The sequence below is a fragment of the Camelus bactrianus genome, chromosome 31 (genome assembly GCF_048773025.1).
Source record: "Camelus bactrianus isolate YW-2024 breed Bactrian camel chromosome 31, ASM4877302v1, whole genome shotgun sequence".
NCBI classification, from domain to species: domain Eukaryota; kingdom Metazoa; phylum Chordata; class Mammalia; order Artiodactyla; family Camelidae; genus Camelus; species Camelus bactrianus.
Window position 1 is genome coordinate 18,906,513 of NC_133569.1, and position 22,323 is coordinate 18,928,835.

Genomic DNA, 22,323 nt, shown 5'->3' on the forward strand with positions numbered 1-22,323 from the left:
TTGAAAATACATTACCATTTTTAATTTACAAAATAAATAACAGCAAATCTGAACAAAAATTCTCTAGTTCAATGCACATCTTCTTAATGGTTCATGTTTGAAACCCAACTCATTTACAAAATCATGGCTACTGAGACTTTTGACAAAGTTTGGATGAACAACTCAGAAAACGTGACTGATGGATGAGTCTGGGCAGCATAAAAAGATGAGGCTTGCCTGGATTATAAGAATCTGCCTGAAGTCATCAACCTGAAAACTTTTACCTTCTGTAGATTAGAACTGATGGTTGCACTCTCCACCCACCCAAAGAGGAACTTACCTTTTCCAACTTAATTTTAAAATCCCACTTAGGCATGGTGTATAGCTCTAAAAGCCTTTGAACAACAACTTTCCTTCTCTCTCTCTTTGATTTACTTATAATAAAAGAGAGCTAGGGCTGGAAGGATTCTAAAAATCACGTAACCTCAAACATGTATTTTTTTTACACGAGGAAACTGAAGTCCAGGGACTGACTACAAATCGACTTGCCCAAAGCTATATTCATTAGAGTTTTGTTCTGTGTTGATGGTGCGGTTTTTCTTCCCTTTTCATTATACCTGAAAAGTGAGAAGAAGGAAGATACAAAATTGAAGGGCCTTTGAAATACCTTTTATAAGATGACAATACCTTTTATAAGGGACACTTCTGTGGTGCCGGAAGCAGTCCACGGGTCTGGGAGGTGGTGACGTGGGTGTGCGCTAACAAAGAATTCCATCCATCTGTACACCTAAGATCTGTGCCTCTAACTTGCATATAAGTTATATCTCAGTTTCAAAGCCCATAATCTGGGGGAAGGACTCTCGAAACTTGGAAAGAGTCAGCAAAGGGAGATCGTTATTTCTAACCCGGCTTCATCTCTGGTTTTGTCTTAGGGACCTGAGGGTGGCAGTTGTTCTTCATGGGTCTCTCTGATTGAAGACAATGACTGTAACTCTGGAATCAAGGTGTGAAGGTGGAGGAGGGGGAGGCAGCCCACGGCCCAGCAGCCTTATTTAGGGTTTCACTTTCCTTGAACGCCATTCTCTTGCCAATCCCACGGCACACCACAGTCCTTGTACACTGGGGCTGTTTCCTTTGGACATGCTGAACCGCCATATCCTGGGGGTCTAGGATGGTGTCTGGCATTCAGTAAGAGCTTAATATATGCTGAAAAAAACAATTCTTAAAAAATGACCTCAAAGCAATACAAGTCACCAGGATAGAGAAAGAGGGAAAAAGGGATTTAAAAAAAAAATCCCATAAATCAATACCCACAAGGTTGTGACAATTTAGGGGCTACTTCCAACGTCTTTCAATATTTCAGAAAGCTTACCAAGGAAACTAAAGACCAGGTCTTTCTCTTTTCATTCCCTGGCCCTCATCTCTCCTAGATTTACAGTAATCACAAGGCATTTCTTTGCCGTCTCCATCTTTGATTTCAGGACACACATTACTTAGGATCTTTTGTTAAATATGACTCTTTCTGACCCAGTGGCTTCCCAAGGAGATGACCCTTCCAGTGTCTCCCTGTGACCTACTGTTCACAACATTACTTGGAATCCTTTGTATTCAGCCAGGAGAGATCTAGTATTTCCATAACTGTGGGAAGGGAGTCCTATGGAAAAACATTTTTAAAAAGGGAAGGCATTTGGGCACTGGTGTATCTGATGTCCCAAGCCTCTGACCAAAGCCAGGCTGCAGGACTCACCCCCACTGCTCGGAAGGGATGTGCTTCTGGTCTGGTTTCTTTGTGACCTAGTCTACATCCTTCTATTTTAACGGCAGCCTGGAAAGTGGGGTGAGGTACACGAATCCCTGCCAGCCAGTCTGCCCAGCAACTTCTCAGAAGCTGCTCCCAGCTCCACGTAAGCCCTGCAGAGCCCATCCGTTCCTTCTCATTCTCTTTTCTTGCCACTTAAAATCCTCTTCAGGTCTTATTAATGCTTTGTCTCCAGTTATAATTACATGAGATGCCACCTTTTGAAGAGGAACTGTTACGCGCAGCGCTAACCTGCACTCACGTTCCAAATGATCTCGAAAAAAAAAACAAAAACAAAGAATCTCAATCACGTGTTGAAAGTTCCCGATCTTACTCAGGCCCAGCAGAGACCACCAGAAAGGCCCATTTCATGAGTACCTACTGCACATATTCCAACTCAGCTGAGCCCCAAAGCAGCCTGTGTGGCAGGGATGAGCCCTATTCTGAAAAGCGAAGAAATGAAAACTCCAGAGAATTTCAAATAGTTTGCGGGAGTTTGCAAAGCTGAGAGATGACATAGGTGGGTGGACTCAAACCTGAATGGGTTACTTCCAGAGCCCAGGTTCTTGCCTGGTACAACACCTCACTCTCAGGTGGAGCAAAAACAAGAAAGTAGCACTTTTAAAGATGCATATGAATTTCTTGAGTAAGGCTGGACACATCTCAGAGGTTTTTTTGTTTGTTTTGTTTTGTTTTGTTCTGTTTTGACTTCCCTGACCCTATGATGAATTAACACGTCTCTCCTAAAAGAGGTGGAGGCCAGCAAGCCCTGATTCTCGGAGGTAAACTCTCTCCTTCTCTCTCCACCTGAAAGGAAAGGTGACCTGGCCAGGCTGTCCCCCAGAGAGCCTACCCAAAGGGTGGCCCCCGGGATCTACATTCAAAAAGTTTTCTATTTTGCTATAAACACCTAAGTGGTATAGAAATAGCTGGGACATTTCCACTGCTGTTCCAACTCGGGGTAGGGATGGAAGAATCTGTCAGGTTGCCTTCTAGACGTCACCTGGGGATAACTCTGGTCAGCAGGATGGATTAGTAGTGAGACTCAATATTGCAATTTTTTTTTTGTGCGTAGCCTCAGTTTCCTTATCTACAATGTGAGGGTGTGTTTTGTATGAACTTTAAGTCCTTTCCAGGTCAAAATGTCTTTAACTTTGTGTGGCTGTTTCTGTGTGTGTCGATAGTATTTGATCCTCTCAATTACCCCATTTTTTCCTTCCGAAAAGAATATTGACATTGGTACCATAAATATGTAATCAAATCAATTCCACAATCAAGAGGAATAAATAACCAAAGAGAGATATTGCACTGTATTCTCCAGGGCAAAATCAGGTTGCAGCCAGGGGTCACCGAGACACCCAACTGAGATCTGGAAGAGAAGCAGTTGAATCCAGGCTGCCAAGTCCCTCAGATCCAGTGATTTGAGCTCAGATGAGGTGACGGGGAACTGTGTACAAAAAAAGGAGCTTCAAGAGTCCGTGGGAGGAAAGAGTGACTGTTGGGCAGTGAGGCCATTAGTTGGGAGTGTGGGGGACTCCTGGTGGGGGATGTGAGGGGCAGCTTTCCCAAGCCACAGGTGGATGGGGGTCAGGGATGCAGGAGCTCAGGGCTCATGATGGAGTCCAAGTTCTTTCAACGATGATAGCCATTCTTACTTGAAAGCAGCCCATCTCCCTTAAAAGGATGTTCTTTTCCTCCAAGAAGACACAGCAGACCTCAGAAAGATAGACTATTCTGGCTACCAAAGTACTTGTCTCAGTCTCTTTCAATAGGTTCTGAGGAATAGGGTATGTCCACGGGAGAGAACTAAATCTTACGCACAGCTCTTCAGAAACCAAGCGAGAAATTCCTCCAAGGAGTAGGTTACGGGGGTGGCTCCTCCACCACCACGGTGGGGGAAGAACTTCTCCAAGTTCTTGGAGCCCCCGGTGGCTCTGCACCAGAGGCTGCAGTGTAGTAACGGGGAGGGAGATCTCTCCTTTGAGAAACACACAGGATCTGGCCAATTCCAGAATTCCACATGGACTGGAGGAGATGCGGCAGGGACCCAGGCATCAATCAAAGGGAAGCTTTCGAAAGAATGAAACCAGTTCTGAGCTGGTGAACCTCAATCCCAGATCAGGAGAGGCAGCCAGCGGGGGCCCCATGCAATGAGGACACTGCCTCCCCGAGGCCAGCTCCCAGGCATCAGTGGTCCAGGGCACTCAGAGTTCCAGAGAGAGGACGAGATCCTTACTGGGATCCAGGCTCAGAAGAAAGGATGCCAGATTTCCGAGCTTTTGGAGGTGGAGGGGGTGGGGCTTTGGCTTCTCTTCGGACAGGCAGTGGGGGCGCAATCTGGTGGAGCAGACACACGGAAGGAGAAATGAGTCTTACCTTTCTCCCTAATTCTGCCGTCTCCTCCACATTTCCGACTTTCTGCGTTAGCTTCTAACTGATCTGAGTTTATCTACACAGCCTTTGCAAGGTGAAAAAGGAAACAAGACTGATTCCATCTCCCCCTTTCTCTTTGCGTTAATGAGATATACACCAACACTGCTGCATCCCCAGTACTTGAGGACTCAATAAATATGTGTTGAATGAATGAAGGAAATCCATCAGAGGCCATTCCAGAATGTTCACTCGGAGGAAGTAAACTCTTTAAATGTGAACCAGAATTCACTTATTTCACTTGCCTGTACCCAAGGTGAGGTACAAAAAAAGCTCTACCTTCAATGTGTGAAAGGTCTACTTGCACATGGTTCCTTCCCACTGAAAACTCCCCTTTCATGGTTTCAGGATTGAACCAAGACTCGATTAGAGTGAAAAATGGATGAGAAAACCTGCCTACTAAAAACCTTGGGACATCCAGTGCTGCATCCCCATGAGTTGGGGGGGAGGCGCTCTGGCCCCCTATGACCGCTGTGGCCCCCCTACCTCTGTGGAGTTCCTCTGGCTGCTCTCGTAGGGCTTGCTTTTGGGGGGCGGGGGCGGTGGGACAGTAGGAGTCATCTGCTCATCCGTCTGCAAAGATGGGGAACCTGGAAATGACACAAAGTGGATGAAGGCAGAGAGAATTCATCAAGGAATCTCATGGGACTTCCAACCTGGTCTATCACATCACTAAGGTCACACTCTATTGCTTCTGTGGACAGAATGGAAAAGATCCCTTACCCTTTGTGAAAAATGCAGCGCCCTTCACTCACCAGAAGGCTTCACAAGACGTTCTTGAGTAAAAAATCCCATTTTGGGTTCAGGGCTTTTACTATTAAGCTGAAGATGAGAACATTTTCTAGAACTCAGAGTATTACTCTGTTCTCTGACATATCCCAGTGCTTAGAAAAAGCATCCATCACATACTAGGTAGTCAATAAATACTGGTTCAATTGAACTGTCATAGTTCTATCATGTAAAGGGGGCAAGATCCACTTGCTCCAGGAAAACTTGCCTGAATTATCTCTGACTCTTGGCTGACCATTGTCCCCTGTTTGGTACGATGGTTTCCCCCTCTGCTGTTCCTTTGTGCCAAGGGGACCTTATAATTCTTCTCAGGCGTTGTGTGCTGCTGATTCCCCAAGCTTGGCTCTTAAGTACTATATAGAATGGGTCTATTTCTTTTCCTTATTTTGGACCCTTGGCTACATAAAGTACACGGCTATCTACCCAACAGTTCCCAGGTTACTCACTTCCTGTCTGGTCCTTGTCCAGATCTACCTCACTGATACCTTCACAACTAGAAAAGGGACAGTGAGACCCTGTGGATCTCTGTACAGAAAAGTTTAATGACTCTTACCATCCTAAGGACACCTTGCCAGACTCTAACTGAATTCTACCCACCATCCCTGAATTAAATCAACTTCACAACAATCTCATACACCTTGTGTCTATTTTGGCTAAAAATGGTCCAGATTCACACACATACTCCATCCCCTAAAACCACAAAGACAAGGGGTCTCTATAGGGGAACTTACTCAGGGTCCTGGTAGCTTTAGGAGTGAGTGGGGGTGGGCTGAGGGATGTCGACTGAGGCGGCGAAGAGCCATGAAACGGTGTCAGCCGATTGTCCGATAGCTGGAGACTCTTCGGCCTTTGTGCTTTCCTGGTTGGACTCTAGTCGGGGGATGGGGTGGGGAGACACAGCGAAACGTTCTCATGGTGAGGAGGGCTGAGCTCATCAATGCTCGGAACAACCCTCTTACGGGGCGGAAACTTGTTAAAAGGGCAAAACTCCAGGAGCCCTTTCTAAGCTTATCGCTGTTGGGGGGCACGAGGGCAAAGACACTGACAGAGAATCAGGGGACCAGGGGACCACAGACAATTTTCCAGCTGGCCACGGACTTGATTTCAACCATAGTGTCATTTAGGTTGGAAATAAGCTACGCTGACTATCAGAGAGAGCTGGTCCTGCCACACTTAACAACTTGATGTGGCTTATGGAAGAAAAAGTACCTGTTTGGTTTTTTTTTTTTTTAAGTAAAAAGAAGAGAAATGACAATGTTTGGACAGCCTTATGGAACACAGTGGCAAGAACCACACTCCAAGCATCAGCCCACATGTTACACTGTGGGTAAATCTTACGCCACTATTGATTTAGACTCTGATCTCTGTCTGCACTTTTCTCAGCACAGCCTGAGATCTGACACCCTCACAGGCTGCCACGTCCTGAGAAACCACACCAGGCTTCCATCTGGTGACCCACGGCTGTGAAGTGGTTGGTGAGGTGCCCAGCTACAGGGAAAGCCCTGTAAACCTGTGGTGCTGTGTCTGGCTTGTTTCGTTTACCAGCAGATCAGGCTCCAGCGCTTTCTCTGCAATGACCTGGGACTTGCTCAAGCTCCAGTCTTTTCTCTTGAACTTGCTGACCCGGCTCTCGCCGTCCTCGCGGAGGGCCAGCTCTTCCACTCGGGCACCGGACGAGGCCCTGCGCTCCAAAAGCGGCTCCAGGATGGACCTGTCGGCCACAAACAAGGACAAAATCAGAAAACACTGATCACACGACAGTCAAAACTGACTCCAAAAAGACCAGGGGAGATGCTCCTCAGCCTGAACTTGACCCATAGTTTCCCTCTCAGGTTCTAAATCCGAACTCTCAACTGCCAGTGACTATCTCAGGGTCTGCGTGTACAGAAATGAGACCATCGAAGTAGGGAAAGAAAGCACTAGTGGATATTTATCTTATCCCAGGAAGACATGGTCTTGTTAAACTCAGAGGTAAAGACAGAATTCACACAGTAAAAGATGAATAGGCAGCTTTATGCAGTGGGTAAGAACACATGCTCTGGAGACCAACAGCCTGGGTTCAAATCCTGCCAACACTTACTTATTGGGTGACCGTGGGCAGATAGCCATTGTGTGCCTCAGTTTTCTTATCTGTGAAATGGGGGTAATAATACTACCTACCTCAAAGGGTGACTATAAAATGTTTAGCACAGTGCCGAGCAGCTAGGCGTACTCCTCAAATGTTTTTTAATGACAATGAGATTTTCAAGCACCACAGTGAAAAGTGATTCATTCAAGAATCATAAAACTGCTATCGAAGGGAAGAGCTTGCTGAGAAACAGGAGTGTTTCAAACTATCTCCCCATAAAGTACTTATTAATTACAAAAGGGAAAAATAGGAAGTACTATTTTATTTTAAATTTTTTTATTTGGGGGGGAGGAGGGAGGTAATCAGGTTGATTGATTGACTGATTGATATTTATGTATGTATTCATTTATTTTTAAAGGAGGTGCTGGGGATTGAACCCAGGACCTCAAGCATGCTAAGCATGCGCTCTGCCACTTGAGCTATACCCTCCCCGCCAGGAAGTACTATTTTTAAAATAGAAAAGACAGCGGGCAAAATCTTACCCTCATGGTCCATTAACATCACCAATAAGGGATGAACGGACATGATGGGTCTCTGGATATCATACTTGAAAAGGACACGACATTGCACAAAAATGGATAACCTGAATCCTAAGCACGAGGAAACATCAGGCAAACCCAAACGAAAAAAAATTCTATAAAATAACTGGTCCACCATCTTCAAAAATGTCAATATTATGAAAGACAAGGAAAGGCTAAGGAAACGATTTCAGATTAAAGAGGAATGAAGAGACATGGTTACTATAACACGTGATCCCGACTGGATCCTGCACCAGAAATTGCTACAGAAGACATTACTGGGACAGTTGACAAAACTGGAATATGGGTTGTAGCCTGAAGTATCGTGTCAGCGTCAAACTTCCTGAATTTATAGACTGCGCTGCATGTAGTAAGCGGCCATGGTAAGACGATCCACTTGTTCTACAGCCATGATTTACGCAACCCCCTCTCAAAGGGCCGAGTTGGGGAGTGGGGAGAGACAGAGAGAGAAGGAATGAACGTGGCAAAATGTAAAAAAAAAAAAAGGGGGGGGGATGAAGGGTTAGAAATCTATCTTTATGATGTATATTGCTAACAGCTTCTGAATGGGTATTTAATGAGCTCTGGTTTGATTTTCAATTGGTACAGGAGGGGAGGGTACAGCTCAGTGGTACAGCGCATGCCTAGCACGCACGAGGCCCTGGGTTCAATCCCCAGTATCTCCATTAAAATAAAGAAAGAAATCTAATTACCCTCTCCCCAGAAAGAATCACTTCAAACAGTTAATTGCTCAGGGACAGAAAAAAACCACCACCCAAGATCCTACTGGGTCTATTATCACTCTACCTGAGACTGAGAATGAGAGTGAGTGACTGCTGACACCAGCTCGACAGGCGAAGATGTGAGTTTCAGGAGGGCCCAATTACAAACCAAACCAAGCCATGAGATAAAGACAGTGTAGGCTCACAGTGTCTGTGGTTTTTTTTTTTTTTTCCTACACTGACTACTTCAGTGATTCTCCTGAAATACCAAAGACTAGTCTTTTTCTAAAAAAATTTTAGTTTGGGGCCTCTGCTCTGCTGGTGCTCTGGGCACGTTCTGAGTGGACATGCAGTGCAATCCCTTCCGGCTTCCCTTATCACAACGCCCTCTGTTTCAGCAAGTAATTCTCTTTTGGGGCCTCAGCCGCCCGTTTGCCAAACTGGACGGGTGCATCCTAACGGGAAAGAAGTGACTGTTTCTAGACGGCACACCCAACAACCACCATGGAAGTTTCAAGGAACACTATGACGTAACACTGCTAGTAGGAGAATCAAGGTCATTAGGTGGGGATGTTTGAGCTAAAGAAACATCCTGATTAAATGTTGGAAAAGAGTATCAGTGATGCCTTCTTACTCGCCGGGCAGATGTGGGCAAGAGCAGCGACCCACCTGTCTGGGGTCACGGCGCACAGCGGACCCCAGGCATCTATCTGTCTGTTCCCTGCCCTAATGGAACAGCTATTATGGTGTCTCTGATTCTCAACAGCTGCTTGAAAACTTCCCTTTTTTTTTCATGATACAGAGTTTATTTAAGAAAAGAGTCTTACTGAGCAGAAGAGAACTTCTATGCTTTCCACAAAGTACATAGTAGCACATTATGGCATGAAAAAAACCACAGAAGGAAAAAAATAAACAAGTGAATCATTACTTAATACATCAGAATTCACAAGATTAAAAATAGTCCAAATACTTAATATGGGTGAATATTATTATGAAAAATTATATAGTCACTCTGACATTGCATATGGCATCGCACGTTGGTATTTGTGTGATTACTGAGAATTTAAAAAATAATTTCACCCTCTGAGTAGGTAATATATGCTTCTGGAAATGCACCCTACACTTGCCCTTAACCAAAGGTGGAGATGTGATCTGGGAACATATCCCAAATAATCATAAAACTATATGTACACATGTGTTTGCTACAATTCTTAATAATATAAATGCATGTTACATTGGTGCAATCGAAACGTTTTTGTATTAAGTTTAGAATGAACTTCTATGATTATCTGTTTAGAAATAATGACATGATAGCTAAAATATCCTATAGTAGGAAGAAGAATTAGTTACGACCCATTCATATGATGCAATGGTAGATAGCCATCAAAAATGACAACAAATAATAAAAAAAATTATATAGCAACATGGCAAATGCTTATAATAAAAAGATAAAGAGGAAATGCAAATGCCAAACTGTATCTGTGCTATAATTACAACTCTGTAAACATATTTATGTCAGTGGGGAAAAGAATGGATAAATTATTTAGGAAGTAATAAACATTTGATTTTTAGGTAGAAGGCCATTCGTACAGGTTAATTTTTGTGGTATAATTATTATTATACGGAATATCAAAATTATAAATAAATGTTGAGTCAACTGATTTAACTTATATTCAACACTAAAATACACAATAATGCTAAATACTCATCATGTATATTAAATGAGGCAGTGGGTCACGAAATGGTACATGCTTTTCCCACTTGAACACAATTATAAATTGACTCTTTTAAAATATTTGAACATATGGAAAGGCACTCCATGTTTCTGGCAACGAAAGCTCAACATCAAAAAGCCATAAGTTTAGCCCATAAACTTAACAAGATCCCAATAAAAATAACAATAGGGTCCCAGACAAGGTAGTTGAAAATAAGCAATGAGTAAAACTAGCCAAGTTCTGGGGAAAAAAAAAAAAAAAACCTAGAAATTAAAGACCTTTAAAATATGTAGTAATTAAAACTGCATTAGCAACGTACATCAACTACACAGGTAGATGTAAGAAACAGGAAAAACAAAAGTCCATAAACTGACTAAAGGACATATTGGAACTTGATTTTTTTTTTTTTTTAATAAGCCTGACATTTCAAATCAGTAGAGAAGACAGTTTGCTCACTAAATGTTTCAGGGAGAACTGGGGTAGCCTGTAGGGGAAAAAATTGGCGCTATACCTCACACTTCACATGAGAATAAATTCCAAAGAATCACAGATTCTATTGTCAATAGTGAACCCCGAAAATTAGTTTTTTGTAGTCTTATCGTGGGGAAGGCCTTTAATTATGATATAAAACCCAGAAGCCATGAAATCAAGTATTAACTTACCTGACTGCATAAAAAAAATTAGCCCAACTAAATAAAAACTTAGAAGTGAAGTCAAAAGAAAAATGGGGGGGGGAGGCGGATATTTCAACTCATAATACAGACAAAGGGCCAACATCCAACAGAAAAATGTACAAAATATTTGACCACAGTTCGCAGAAAATAAAATACATACAAGCTATTAAACGAATGAAGAGACTTCACACAACTTCACACAAGAGAAATGAAACAAAGACACAACATAACTGTAGAGCACGGAGAAATATATACAATATCTCGGTGAAAAAGCATGTGACAATAAATATATGTATGTTCACATATAACTGAAGAATTGTGTTCTACACTGGAAACTGACACAACATTGTAAACTGACTATAACTCAATAAAGAAAAAAAATAAAGTTTTCAGAAAGCAAAACCCTCCCCTCCACAAAAAAACCACAATGTAACAAAAACCCCATTCCAAGAAATTATTTTCCATCTATCAAATTGGCAAAAATTAAAAGGACTGATAAAGACACAATTTAGGGGCAAGGTGTGAGTGACCAGGCACCCTGTGTGTTGCTGGTAGGACTGTAAATGGGTATAACCTCCCTGGAGGTCAGTTTAGGAATCATGTTGAAAACTGCACTTATACATGTTTGACAGAGCCATTTCACTTGTGGAATTTTTCTCATATTGATATGCTTGAATATTTATAAAATAATACACATATATTTAAGGTTACTCATGGCCATCACCGCTATGATAGGAAAAGGCTGAAATCCACTAAGTGTCCATCAACAGACACTGATGAAATGCCTCGTGGTACAGAGATATGGTAAGATATCTGCAGCTCAAAGAAAAGAGGAGGCTCTCTCTGTTCTGAAATGGAATGGTTTTCAAGATACAGTAAGTGAAAAAAAGCAAGGTAAACAGAGTATCATATGCTGCCATTTATATATCAAAAACACATAGGGAAGGCTATATATCTAGGAATCGCTCTGAACAGTACAGAGCTGCTGGGAAAGCACCCAGAACAAGAGCCTGAAAGCCAGCATCACTTGCCCTGGGAGCGTGGTCCAGGTGAGCGGCGAGTCAGGGACGGATGGGAGATTTTTCATGATACATCCTTCTGTACCTTTGAAATTTCATATGTGATTATATGACCTATTCCTAAAGTAAATGTAAATTTTAAAATTACTTATGAAAAACTGAAATAATGTAAAAAAAAAATCAAGCAGTAACTGCAAGTTATTGTGGAAAAAAAACAAAGTCAGGATGTGATGGTGGGGGTGACTGGATGTGATAGGATTATGAGTGATTTTCCCCCCCATTTATCATAACTGTTGTTGCCACCGTGTAAATAATGATATTTCTCACGAGGGAGATGAGGAGAAAGACTCAAAGGCTAATAACCTAGGAACTTGGAATTATTTCCCTTATGAAGATGCTGTACCCATACTGACCAAGTCTCACTCTGGTGACCAAAGGCAAACATCAAGGAGTTTCCCCACCCCTCCTGGCCGTTAAAGATCAAAGCCTTACCCATTAGAGCCTGGTCTGGAGGGGGCATTATCCGATGAGTTAGAAGAGGTGGAGATCACAGAGGAAGTCACCGAGGTGACGGACAGTCTCCGCAGTGTAGACAGCGTGATGTAAGGAAGCACCATGGACCCCGTGCGGCTTTGCTTCCTCTCGGTCAAGTTGGGCGGCTGAGGGAGACATGATCCCTCAAGGTCAGCTGGCTGGGAACTCAGCCCATATGAACTGGCACAGCCCCCGTCTGTCTGTGGCGCATGCCTCCTGATTTCGCCGGGACCCCCTTCTGACGGCTGGTGCCTGACACACATTAGTTGTTAAATAGTGCCAATACTTCTATCCTTAGTTACAGACACAACTTAGGTTAAATCTTCCTTGTTTCTAAGACTAGAGAAAAATTCACCCTCATTTTCTGCCAGCCCCATGAGAAAGGAAAACCAAGATTTCATTACCCACTAATAAAACACAAAACCCTCTGTCTGCTTCTCCAGATTAGCTCCTATCAAGCCATTTAAAAAACAGAATAATTGGCCTAATAGAAGGGTTTTGGGTTGAAATGGCACACCTGACACTTAACCTGGTGACTTTCAGGACGTAAAGGAACACTGATTTACTCTTAGGAAATTTGTCTTTGTCAACTAGGAACTTGTATAAAAGACAAATGCTCCTAAAAGAAAACTCTCAACTAGCAGTAGGTTAGAAGGTAAATTCGTAGGAAGGCATGACAATACTTGGATGGGTGAGAGAGATGATCAAAAAGATTCTCGGGAGAAAAATGTAGCGGAGATGGAGGTATGGGGACAGGGGACAGGAGTACATGAAAAGAAACTCAAGAGTTTTGATTTGAGGAAGGAGAATTTTTGAAAACCTAGATTCAAGAAAAAGACTTCTAAAGAGAGCAGGATGAACTCCTGTTTTACAAAGAGCAGACAAATGAAGCTGGAACCAAGCATAGCACAGCTGTCAGAGTGAAAAGGTTAGCATACAAAAGCACCCCTCCACCTAAATTCTTGGGAGGAAAAAGGAAAACTCTGAGAAATACGTTACAACCGTCCAAAAAAAAAAAAAAATCATGAAATCAGCTACATGCATTGTAAAATGTAATTCACAATTCTTTCTCCCCTTCAAAAGTGTGAAGGATATGAACATTTCACCAAAATAAAAATAAAGATTAGGGAAAAGCTCTAAGAGTAAGGCTGGACAAGACAGGGATTAGCGGTGTCCAGCATTAGGGAAACCTCAACTTCTAGTAGGTGGTCCCCAGACCCAGCAGTAGCACCACCTGGGGGCATGTTAGAAATGCAAATTCTTGGGCCCCATCCCAGACCAACTGAATCAGGAACGCTGGGGATGTGGCCCAGAGAAGCGTGTTTTCACAAGCCTTCCACGTGGCTCCGACCATCATTCAAGTCTGAGAGCCGCTGTCCAGCACAACAGTGGCTGAAGGACACCCAGAGCAGACCCCGCCTTCTCTGACCTGCACCCCTAAGTGTTTTCCTGCCATTCCTTTGCTACTTTGACTCATTTGGCATTTGAAAAACTGATCAATATCATAAATGGTACAAGAGACCAGAGAAAGCTCACAGGCTATGTAGACAAAGCGTACCAGCGTGATAACCCCATAGAGCTTTTCCACTTTCTCCTTGAGTTCCCGAAAGCAAGAAGACAGCCGCTCGTGCAACGGCTTCAGCTGCTCTGTCAGCTTCTCCCCGTGGATGCGGATGCCCTCTGTCAGCAAAGGCATCTGGAAAAAGGGGCATGAAAGAACAGAATATGGTTTAGGAAGAATTCAGATTGGGAGGTTGGGGAAGGACGGAGGGTGGGAATGGGCAGATAAACCGGTGGACAGCATTGTATCGAACGAGAACGCTGCTTCTCAGTGTAGGGCTTGGGAACCGGACGCCCTTGGGTCAGTGACGCAGAGGAACACGCACACCGAGGACACAAGCAGCCGGGGAAGGGCTGATGGGCAAGGTAAGTCCACGTGAGCCCAGGGGCCCTTCCGTGCAGGAGAAAGGACAGGTTTCAGCCTTGGACTGAACTGGACAGCTGCACTTCCACTGTTCATTGAAATAGTGACAGAGAGAGAAACAGAGGCCGGCATCTCTCAGCTGGAAACACAAGCCAGCAAACCAATTTGGGGGCTTTAATCTACCCTCTAGGAAGGCCTCTCCCAACACTGCAGCTTAATGGAATATTCTTCCTAGGTCGCTTCACCAGATAAATAAATAGGTTGTGATTCCAAGGGTTAAGGAGAAAAAAAGTAACCCTAAACATGGGCTTGTAGATGGAGCCCTAGAGAGTATCCTGGTGTCATGCGTTGTGACGACCCACGGACTGCGGAAAGCTGCCCGGCCATGCACCTCCCCTGAACATACCTGCAGCGCTATCAGTCGCTTTAGCAGCTCAACCTTCTCCTGGTCTTCAGGGTGCTCCTGCAGGTACTTTTCTGTGAAAAAAGCCTAAAAGCAGAGCATTTGCAAGCAGTGATTAGAACACATTCCTATCTGTGTATCTGACCCGCAAAAGAGGGGGAGGGAAGCCTGGAGGGGTGAAAAATGTCTTCTGCTCTGTCTGATCACCCAGGAATGATTAAGTAAACACTCATCCCTTTCTTGGGAGAGACCCGCAGCCACCAGAGTGGACAAGTCAAAAAGGTATGGGTCACCGTGTCGTCTTTCTGGAACCATGCAACTCCTAGCAAGAGTTCATTCTCAACAGCAGCTACACACGCACACACGCACCCACGCACCCACACACCAAATCATCACCAGCAGAGCAGAACGTCATTCATTAAAATAACTTCCCCAAAGAACTAAGGACAGACCAAATGACAACATCTAAAGGTTCTTCATTAGATTAAGGGCCTAAATAATTATAAAGGAAAGAGCAAGACATTAATAGGCCGAGGATGGGGCTGAGAGCTCATCTGCTCTGTCACAGGTTCCAGGCTGCCTCACCATTTCTGAAGATTCAAACCTGCACTTTTTTACTAATCACCTATCCGAAAGGCTACTTTGAGGACAACATGAGAAAAACGATAGATGTGAACATGTTCTGAAAATGTTAAATGCAGGATGCATTTATAGGTCAAGACCGTGTCACCCATAATATCATCAATAAACATTCATGGAAAGGCCCTAAAATAGGGAAGTAAAACCCAAACTCAAACTATAAACATACGGGTTACACAGAAGACCGTTTTGAAGACAGAATTCATTAGAAGAGGAAAAATTAAAGTCTGGAGTGAACATCTGAGCTCCAAAGAGTTCAGAATGGGAGTTATCTATTTTCTCCCTTAAGCATCATTTCTGAGAGTGCTTTCAAAGACCAGTCTTCAGGGGGAAGGTATAGCTCAGTGGTGGAGCACATGCTTAGCACGCACGAGGTCCTGGGTTCAGTCCCCAGTACCTCCATTAAAAAAAAAATCTCAAAGACCAGTCTTCAAAGTTCCCCCTCACTCTTCTGCTCCACTGCTATGAAAGTCACCCCATTACATGAAACCCCAGAGTTCCTGAAACTACATGATACGGTAATAAAAGTGCTCAGCCCACTTTACATGGAAAACAGAGTATGTATAAACTCTTTACTGTGTGGGAAGATGTTATGGGTTGAACTGTGCGCCCTCCTCCAATTCACAGACTAAAGACCTAATGAGCCCTGGAACCCAGAATGTGACCTCAGAAGGACACAGATTTGTTGCAGATGTAATTAGCCAAGATGAGGTCACACTGGAGTAGGAAGGACCCTTAATCCAATCTAACTGGCTGTCCTTACAAAAAGGGGACACGAGGAGACAGACACACGTAGACAGGGAGAACACCAAGTGATGAGCCAGGGAGAAGACAGTCGTCTGTCAGGCAAGAAATGCCGAAGACAGCCAGCAACCCACGGAAGCTAGGAGAGAGGCCGGGGACAGACCTCCTCAAGGTCCTCAGAGGGAATCAACCTGCGGACACCTTGGCTTCAGACCAGTGGGTCAATTCCTATTGTTCAAGCAGCCCTTCTAGTTACTGCAACACTAATTCAACAGAGAATATGGATATATGGAACCCAAGTATCACAAAAAGGAGGCACATTCACAGAGCAGCTCACTGTAGCACATTCATACCTGGAGGGACTGTCAATATAAACGGAAACGTGGTATTAGATTAAATCTTCATCTACCTTTACCTTTCAAAATACAAACAGTTTAAATTCTAAAAAACTTTTTTCTTTGTTGCTTTTTTTTTTTTTTAAGGGGAGGTGGTAAGTAGGTTTATTTATTTACTTGATGGAGGGACTGGGGATTGAACCCAGGACCTCATGCATGCTAAGCATGCTGCTCTACCACTTGAGCTATACCCTCCCCTCTGAATTTTTGAAAGTTGAAAAAAGTTTGATTTTTTTTTAAGTTTTTTTTTTTTAATGAATTTATTTTTTAACGGAGGTACTGGGGATTGAACTCAGGACCTTGTGCATGCTAGGCATGCACTCCACCACCGAGCTGTACCTCTCCCCTAAAAATGTTTGATTTATGATAAATGCACTGAAATTCCCAAAGCATCAGTGGAGTCGGGGGACATTAGAGCAGAGTGCCCTGAAATTAATTTTTCTAGCTGAGTCCTGCCTCACAACAGAAAGGGATGATGAATTATAGCAAACAGCTCCTGGGTTCCGTTCATGCAGGCAATGATTAAAAAGCTGCCTGAAAATAGGTCGCCTGCATCACGTAGGTAATGATGGGCTCCCCAGTTGATTGTAACAGTTCAAGGTGATCGATGAGTTTACCTCTTTCTTATGTTTAGAAATTATTATGTATATTAATTAAAAGTATAAACTATATTTTTTAAAAGTTCCTGAAATGTATTTGTTTATATCTTTCTTTTCCTTTCCTTTCCCCCAACCATTTTAATTAGAAGATGGTCATGTTGGAAAAAGGTCACGTACAATTATGTAATATTCACAGATATTGGCATATATGAATCAGAATTCAGGGGCATTCTGAAAAAATATGAGTACTTGGAAAGATACATCAAAATTAGTACCAGACAGCTTGTAGTGAAAAACACACACTGACACGATTATAGCATAAAACCTGTATTGTATTTTGGGTCCTAGTTTTGTACTGAATTCCACTGTAACACTGGAAATTATTACTGAAACCTAACATTGGCAAAGTAGAATTTCTCTCTGGTGTTGAGACTTCCCTGGCTGCTGAGAATAATAAGACTAAAGGAGGCTGAGAGGTTGACGAGAACAGAGAAGAAAGATCACTGTAGCAGCAGCCAGAGCAGAGGTAAGCACCAGACATGAAGGACACTCAAACCACACATCTGTTCCAAGTAGGCAGAAGGAGGGAGGAAGCAATCCAGCATCAGTCAAGCCTCAACTACATGGCAGGCGTTGTATGATGTTCCGTATTTTAGGATATCTCCCTTATGCCCCACGTCACTCCTATGAGTTATTTATTTTCCTTGCTTTTTTTGAATATGACCCTGGGGCTCAGAGAGGTTACATATCTCGCCCAAGAGCACACCATGGCCAATGGGAAGCCAGAACCAGTCATAGAAGCAGCTGATTCTGAAGCCCCTGGTCTTCCCAGGACACTGTGTACAGATGGAAATAAAAGAATCAGCCCACTTAACCCCTGCTCGCCCTTCCCATCTAAGTCCTTTCCTTTCCACTCACTCTCCACGCTACTCCGCAGGGGTGTCTTGTTTATTGATATTCAAGAAGAGGACGCCAAAATTATTTAGCCACTGGAAACATAGTTAACAATGAAAAGTCTTGTCTCTGTTAGTTATATATACTTCACTGAATGTTACTTACTGAGTACATTACCTCCACTTTAAATGGCGCAACATCCAAACCATAGGCAATGGATTCCCACGTGGTGAGCATCCCTGTCCTGTTTTTCCAGAGTAACAGACACAACACGTAGCTGAACTAGCTTAACTGTAGGGCCAAGGCCAGCATTTGTCCACACAACCAATGGCACACCAAGTCGGGCCAGAGGTTCCTAGAATCTAGTTCTGAGTAGAGCGTGGCTCTGCGTTTCCCATGGACGCTGCTTCCCTTCCAGAGCACCCTCAGGTCTGAGGTCCACCCGAACGCTTTCTACCTCCCAGGGGAGAGCGGGAGTGGGAGAGCGAAGAGCAGGTGAATCAACCCGGGCTGGGTGGCTGATGGTCTCCAAGGGGTGGGAGGTCAGGGATAAGTTTTCATTAATTTCATTTGTCCATTCATAAATAGGGGAGTGTGAAGTTGTAAGAAACGAATGCTGCACAATGCCACCGGAAGAGGCGGGAGAGATACGCCAGACCTGGTGGCCCTGGAGGGGATCCCGGGACACAGCCTACCTTCTCGTAGTTGGAGTACCCCCCCATGACAGCCGGGTCCACGATGCCACTGAGCAGCATGGAGAGGGGGTGCACGGAGAGGGACCGGTCCCAGGCGTGCTGCTGGACACAGTTGCTGATCCTCTCGTTGGTGAGCTCCATGGTTTCAATGGCGTTTTCCAGAGGACTGATTTCCTCCTGGGACAGAGTGCATGGGACAGGAGGGACACTGTGAGCTCCACAGCCAAGACCAGAAAACACCTAAGTGTTCCCCACAAGAGGCACACAATTTCCACCAAGTTATGGAGGAGTGGTGTTCTGCTTTTCAAGGTCATGTTTCTTACTTAGGACAGCACACTTAACTTGAAATGGTGTTGGCAAGCTGCAAAATAAGCTTTTTAAAATCTTGTTAGAAAGTACAAGGGTGATTTAAAGGTTGGGGCTATGGTAATGATTACCTCTTGCGGCAAAGCAGCCACAGAAATTTTGAGAAGGCAAAATTGGAGCTGTAATAATGATTGTTTCTTAGGTAAATCTTCCTCAGTGATTTTTTGAGAGGATCACTGACAACAGAGTAGCAGTATTATCTGATCCAAGATGCTTCTGCACAACCAAAAATATTCACTGGCAGGCGGAGTTGATGTTCCTTCCATGAGAAAAGGTAAGTGATTTTGAAAGACGAACATTCAGACCATACATTAAGTCACCTCAGTATAGGTTCTGTGGTTCACAGAAGTCAGAAATAATGGGATATATTAGGTGTCACAGATGTATTGGGCTGAATTACTGATGAAAATGAAACAGAATGCAATACAGATTCAGAGAGAGGTCCTCCTGTGGAAATGTCCTCCAAACCAGCTTTCAAGAAAAATTAATCTCCTTCTTCGTTTTACCCATTATCAGCCAGCAGGAGCTACTCCAGACCTGATTCCAAAAGTCTCTGCCCAAAATCATATTCATGCTTGAAGAAAAATAGCTTATTACTAGTGGTATGGAACACATCAAACTTCAGATCTGTTCAAGACATATTTCTTGAATGCTTATTTTATGCAAGTTGTATGCTATGCACCACTGTTACGAAAGTGATTAAGATTTTTTTTTAAGTGACGAAGATATAATTCATGGCTGGGAAGAGGTTATGGTTTTACAAGGCAGTGGGGCGGGGTTCGGGGCACAGTGTTTCAAGACATGTAAGCACCGTAGGTCACTCTTTAGAAATAAGCCCAGTTGTGACAGGGTACAGAGAAAGGGCATCTAGCCCAGCTTGGGAGTTTCAGAGATGGCTTCCTGGAGAAGCTGGTACCTAAACTGAATCTCAGTGGGCGTTAGGTTGAGAAGTGGTGGTGAGAGGGCACTGTGGGCAGAGAAAATGACCCAATGTGATGGAGGATTGAAATAGCATGGAATGAGCAATTTAGCTCCAACAGACTTCACGGGAGATGAAGTGGAAGAGATGAGTCACAAAGATCCCGTACGTGTGCGCTAAGGAGTCTGGGCTTTCTAGTCTGGGCACTGGGGAGCCACAGCAAGGTTTTAACCATGAGAACGGAATGGTTTTCACCACAGAATTCACACTCTGAGGCAGTGAGGAAAATGGACCTGAAAAGCCAAAGCAGGGAGGCCAATCAGGAGGCGCTTTCAATGGCATCAACCAGAGATGAGTGAAGCACTAGAAACAGGGTACCATCGTAGGAGGGGCCAGGGGAAAACAAAGACAAAACGGATTTAATAATAACACTAAAAAGGTAAAGCGAAGAGCTCCGGGGAGTGATGAAGACAGAATAATCTAGGCTGAATGGTGATATGATTAGCTGAAAATGAGAGGAGATGTTCTGAGAGAGAAGAGTGTGACTGACAGGAAACATGAAGGAGGAATTCCAAAAATGTTTTTGGGCGCTGGCGGGATGGATGTGGAGACAACACTCATTGGGTCATAAAAGACTCATTCACTGTGGGTAACCTTTAGGGCTGCGGTTGTAACATCAGTTTTACAAAGGAGTTCTATTCTACAAGCATGTCTTCTATTTCTCTTTTGGAAAATGAAGAAGGCTGGCCGACCAAGCTAGGGAGAACCAAAGGGGGAATTTAACAAAGGCTCTTACTATGTTTGGAGACAGATTTTTTTCTGAGTTCCCATTTTCAAATGACTTACTGTTGAGATCTGCTTGACTTCAAACCACTTGAGGATCCCAGGGAAGGTATAGGCAGTGGTATATGTAGTCCTTTCAATCCACATGGTCTGGTGGAAGGAAGGAAAGTAGGATATGCTGGTTAATTCCCAGGCGAAACAGAAGACTCACCGGTTTAGTGGAATGTGATTCCATTTTCAAATGCCTCCGTAGTGAACGGGGCATGCGTTCTCCCAAACTTTGAGGATGCTGAGTGTTTAAAGTTGAAAGGAGTTATCTACTGGGGCCCTCTCACCCTCTTTGATGGGAAATTTGAGGTCCAGAGAGACATGACTTGCTCACGATCTCAGTGGTTGCAGGCTCAGAGTCCAATTTCTGGACCCCTAATCCAGAGGTTTCCACTGAGAGGATGGGCTGCTGTCTTAAGCTCATGGAACCTCTACCCCCAGGGCTGCCATCATTCCTGCTGCAGACACCGGGGAGGTGGAAGGCCGCCGTTTTGCATGTCAATGTCATCTCGGTTGAGAGGGAAAGGGGGTGCACTCACCGCAAACTCATTGTCGGGGTCCTTCTCTCCTTTCCGGAACGGCCGGGAATACGTGAACTGCTGCACTTCATTGGCTCTGTAGTAGCTGGGGAAAGACACGGCCACCACGCTGTCGCTCCCTCCTTGCAACAAGCACTCCCTGACCTGACTCCAACAAAGCCTGGGACGCACCTCGCACAGACCCGGTCCAGCCCACCACACTATCTCAAAACTCACAGTCTCCACAATGTAAGGCTGGAGGTGGTGCACAATTCAATTTCACTGCACATCTTGATTTTATTATTGATGGCTGCACATCACAGCTCACAATTTTGAAAGGTCTATGTATTTATGTCCATGTTTGTGATCTCAATTGTGCATTTTCTTACTTTGCTTTTTTTAGAGGGGAGAGAATTAGGTTTATTTATTTAATGGAGGTACCAGGGATTGAACTCAGAACCTCGTGCATGCTAAGCACATGTTCTACCACTGAGCTATACCCTCCCGCCTCATTTGTGTAGTTTTCTAACAGTTCTATCAATCCTACTAGCATTTTAGCTTCTCAAGAGAAGGAATTAGGTTTTTAATCATGGGGGAACTCACCAGGCAAGGTGAGGTCAGCCGCTGCTGACCAGTGAATGCCTCTGAGAGGAAATAAGGGCTAGGGGGGTTGAAACCTAAGAACGAAATGCCTTGTTTCCATCCTTCTGCTTAAAAAAACCAAAATCCCCCAATTCCTTTGCGTTACCAAGCTCTTATACTGAAAATGGAATGGGCAGTCGCTATGGTCCATATGTTTGCATCCTCCCCCAAGTTTCGTACGTTGAAATCCTAATGCCCAGTGTGATGATGATAGGAGGTGGGCCCTTTGGGGGATGATCAGCTCATGAGGGTGGAACCCCCACAAATGGGATTAGTGCCCTTATTGAAAAAGAGACCCCACGGAGCTCCCTCACCCTCCCTACCATGTGAGGACACAGTGAGAACGCGACCATCTGTGAGCCAGGAAGAAGGCCCGCGCCAGACACTGAACCTGCCAGCGCCCTGACCTGCACTCCCCAGCCTCCCAAACTGTAAGAAATAAATTTTC

At 44.1% G+C, this 22,323-nt stretch overlaps 1 protein-coding gene across 1 annotated transcript in view; it reads right to left on the reverse strand.

Moving 5' to 3' along the window:
* DOCK5 (dedicator of cytokinesis 5) overlaps positions 1-22,323 on the reverse strand; it is a 176,601-nt gene continuing 154,278 nt past the window's right edge. The window contains exons 43-52 of the mRNA XM_074355684.1: positions 21,255-21,339; positions 20,731-20,817; positions 18,600-18,776; positions 14,637-14,720; positions 13,865-14,002; positions 12,265-12,431; positions 6,539-6,707; positions 5,728-5,866; positions 4,694-4,797; positions 1-4,114 (exon numbers count right to left, since the gene is read on the reverse strand). Coding sequence (XP_074211785.1) covers positions 4,010-4,114; positions 4,694-4,797; positions 5,728-5,866; positions 6,539-6,707; positions 12,265-12,431; positions 13,865-14,002; positions 14,637-14,720; positions 18,600-18,776; positions 20,731-20,817; positions 21,255-21,339 — 1,255 coding nt within the window. The 3' untranslated portion in view covers positions 1-4,009. The remainder of the gene's footprint in view (positions 4,115-4,693; positions 4,798-5,727; positions 5,867-6,538; positions 6,708-12,264; positions 12,432-13,864; positions 14,003-14,636; positions 14,721-18,599; positions 18,777-20,730; positions 20,818-21,254; positions 21,340-22,323) is intronic.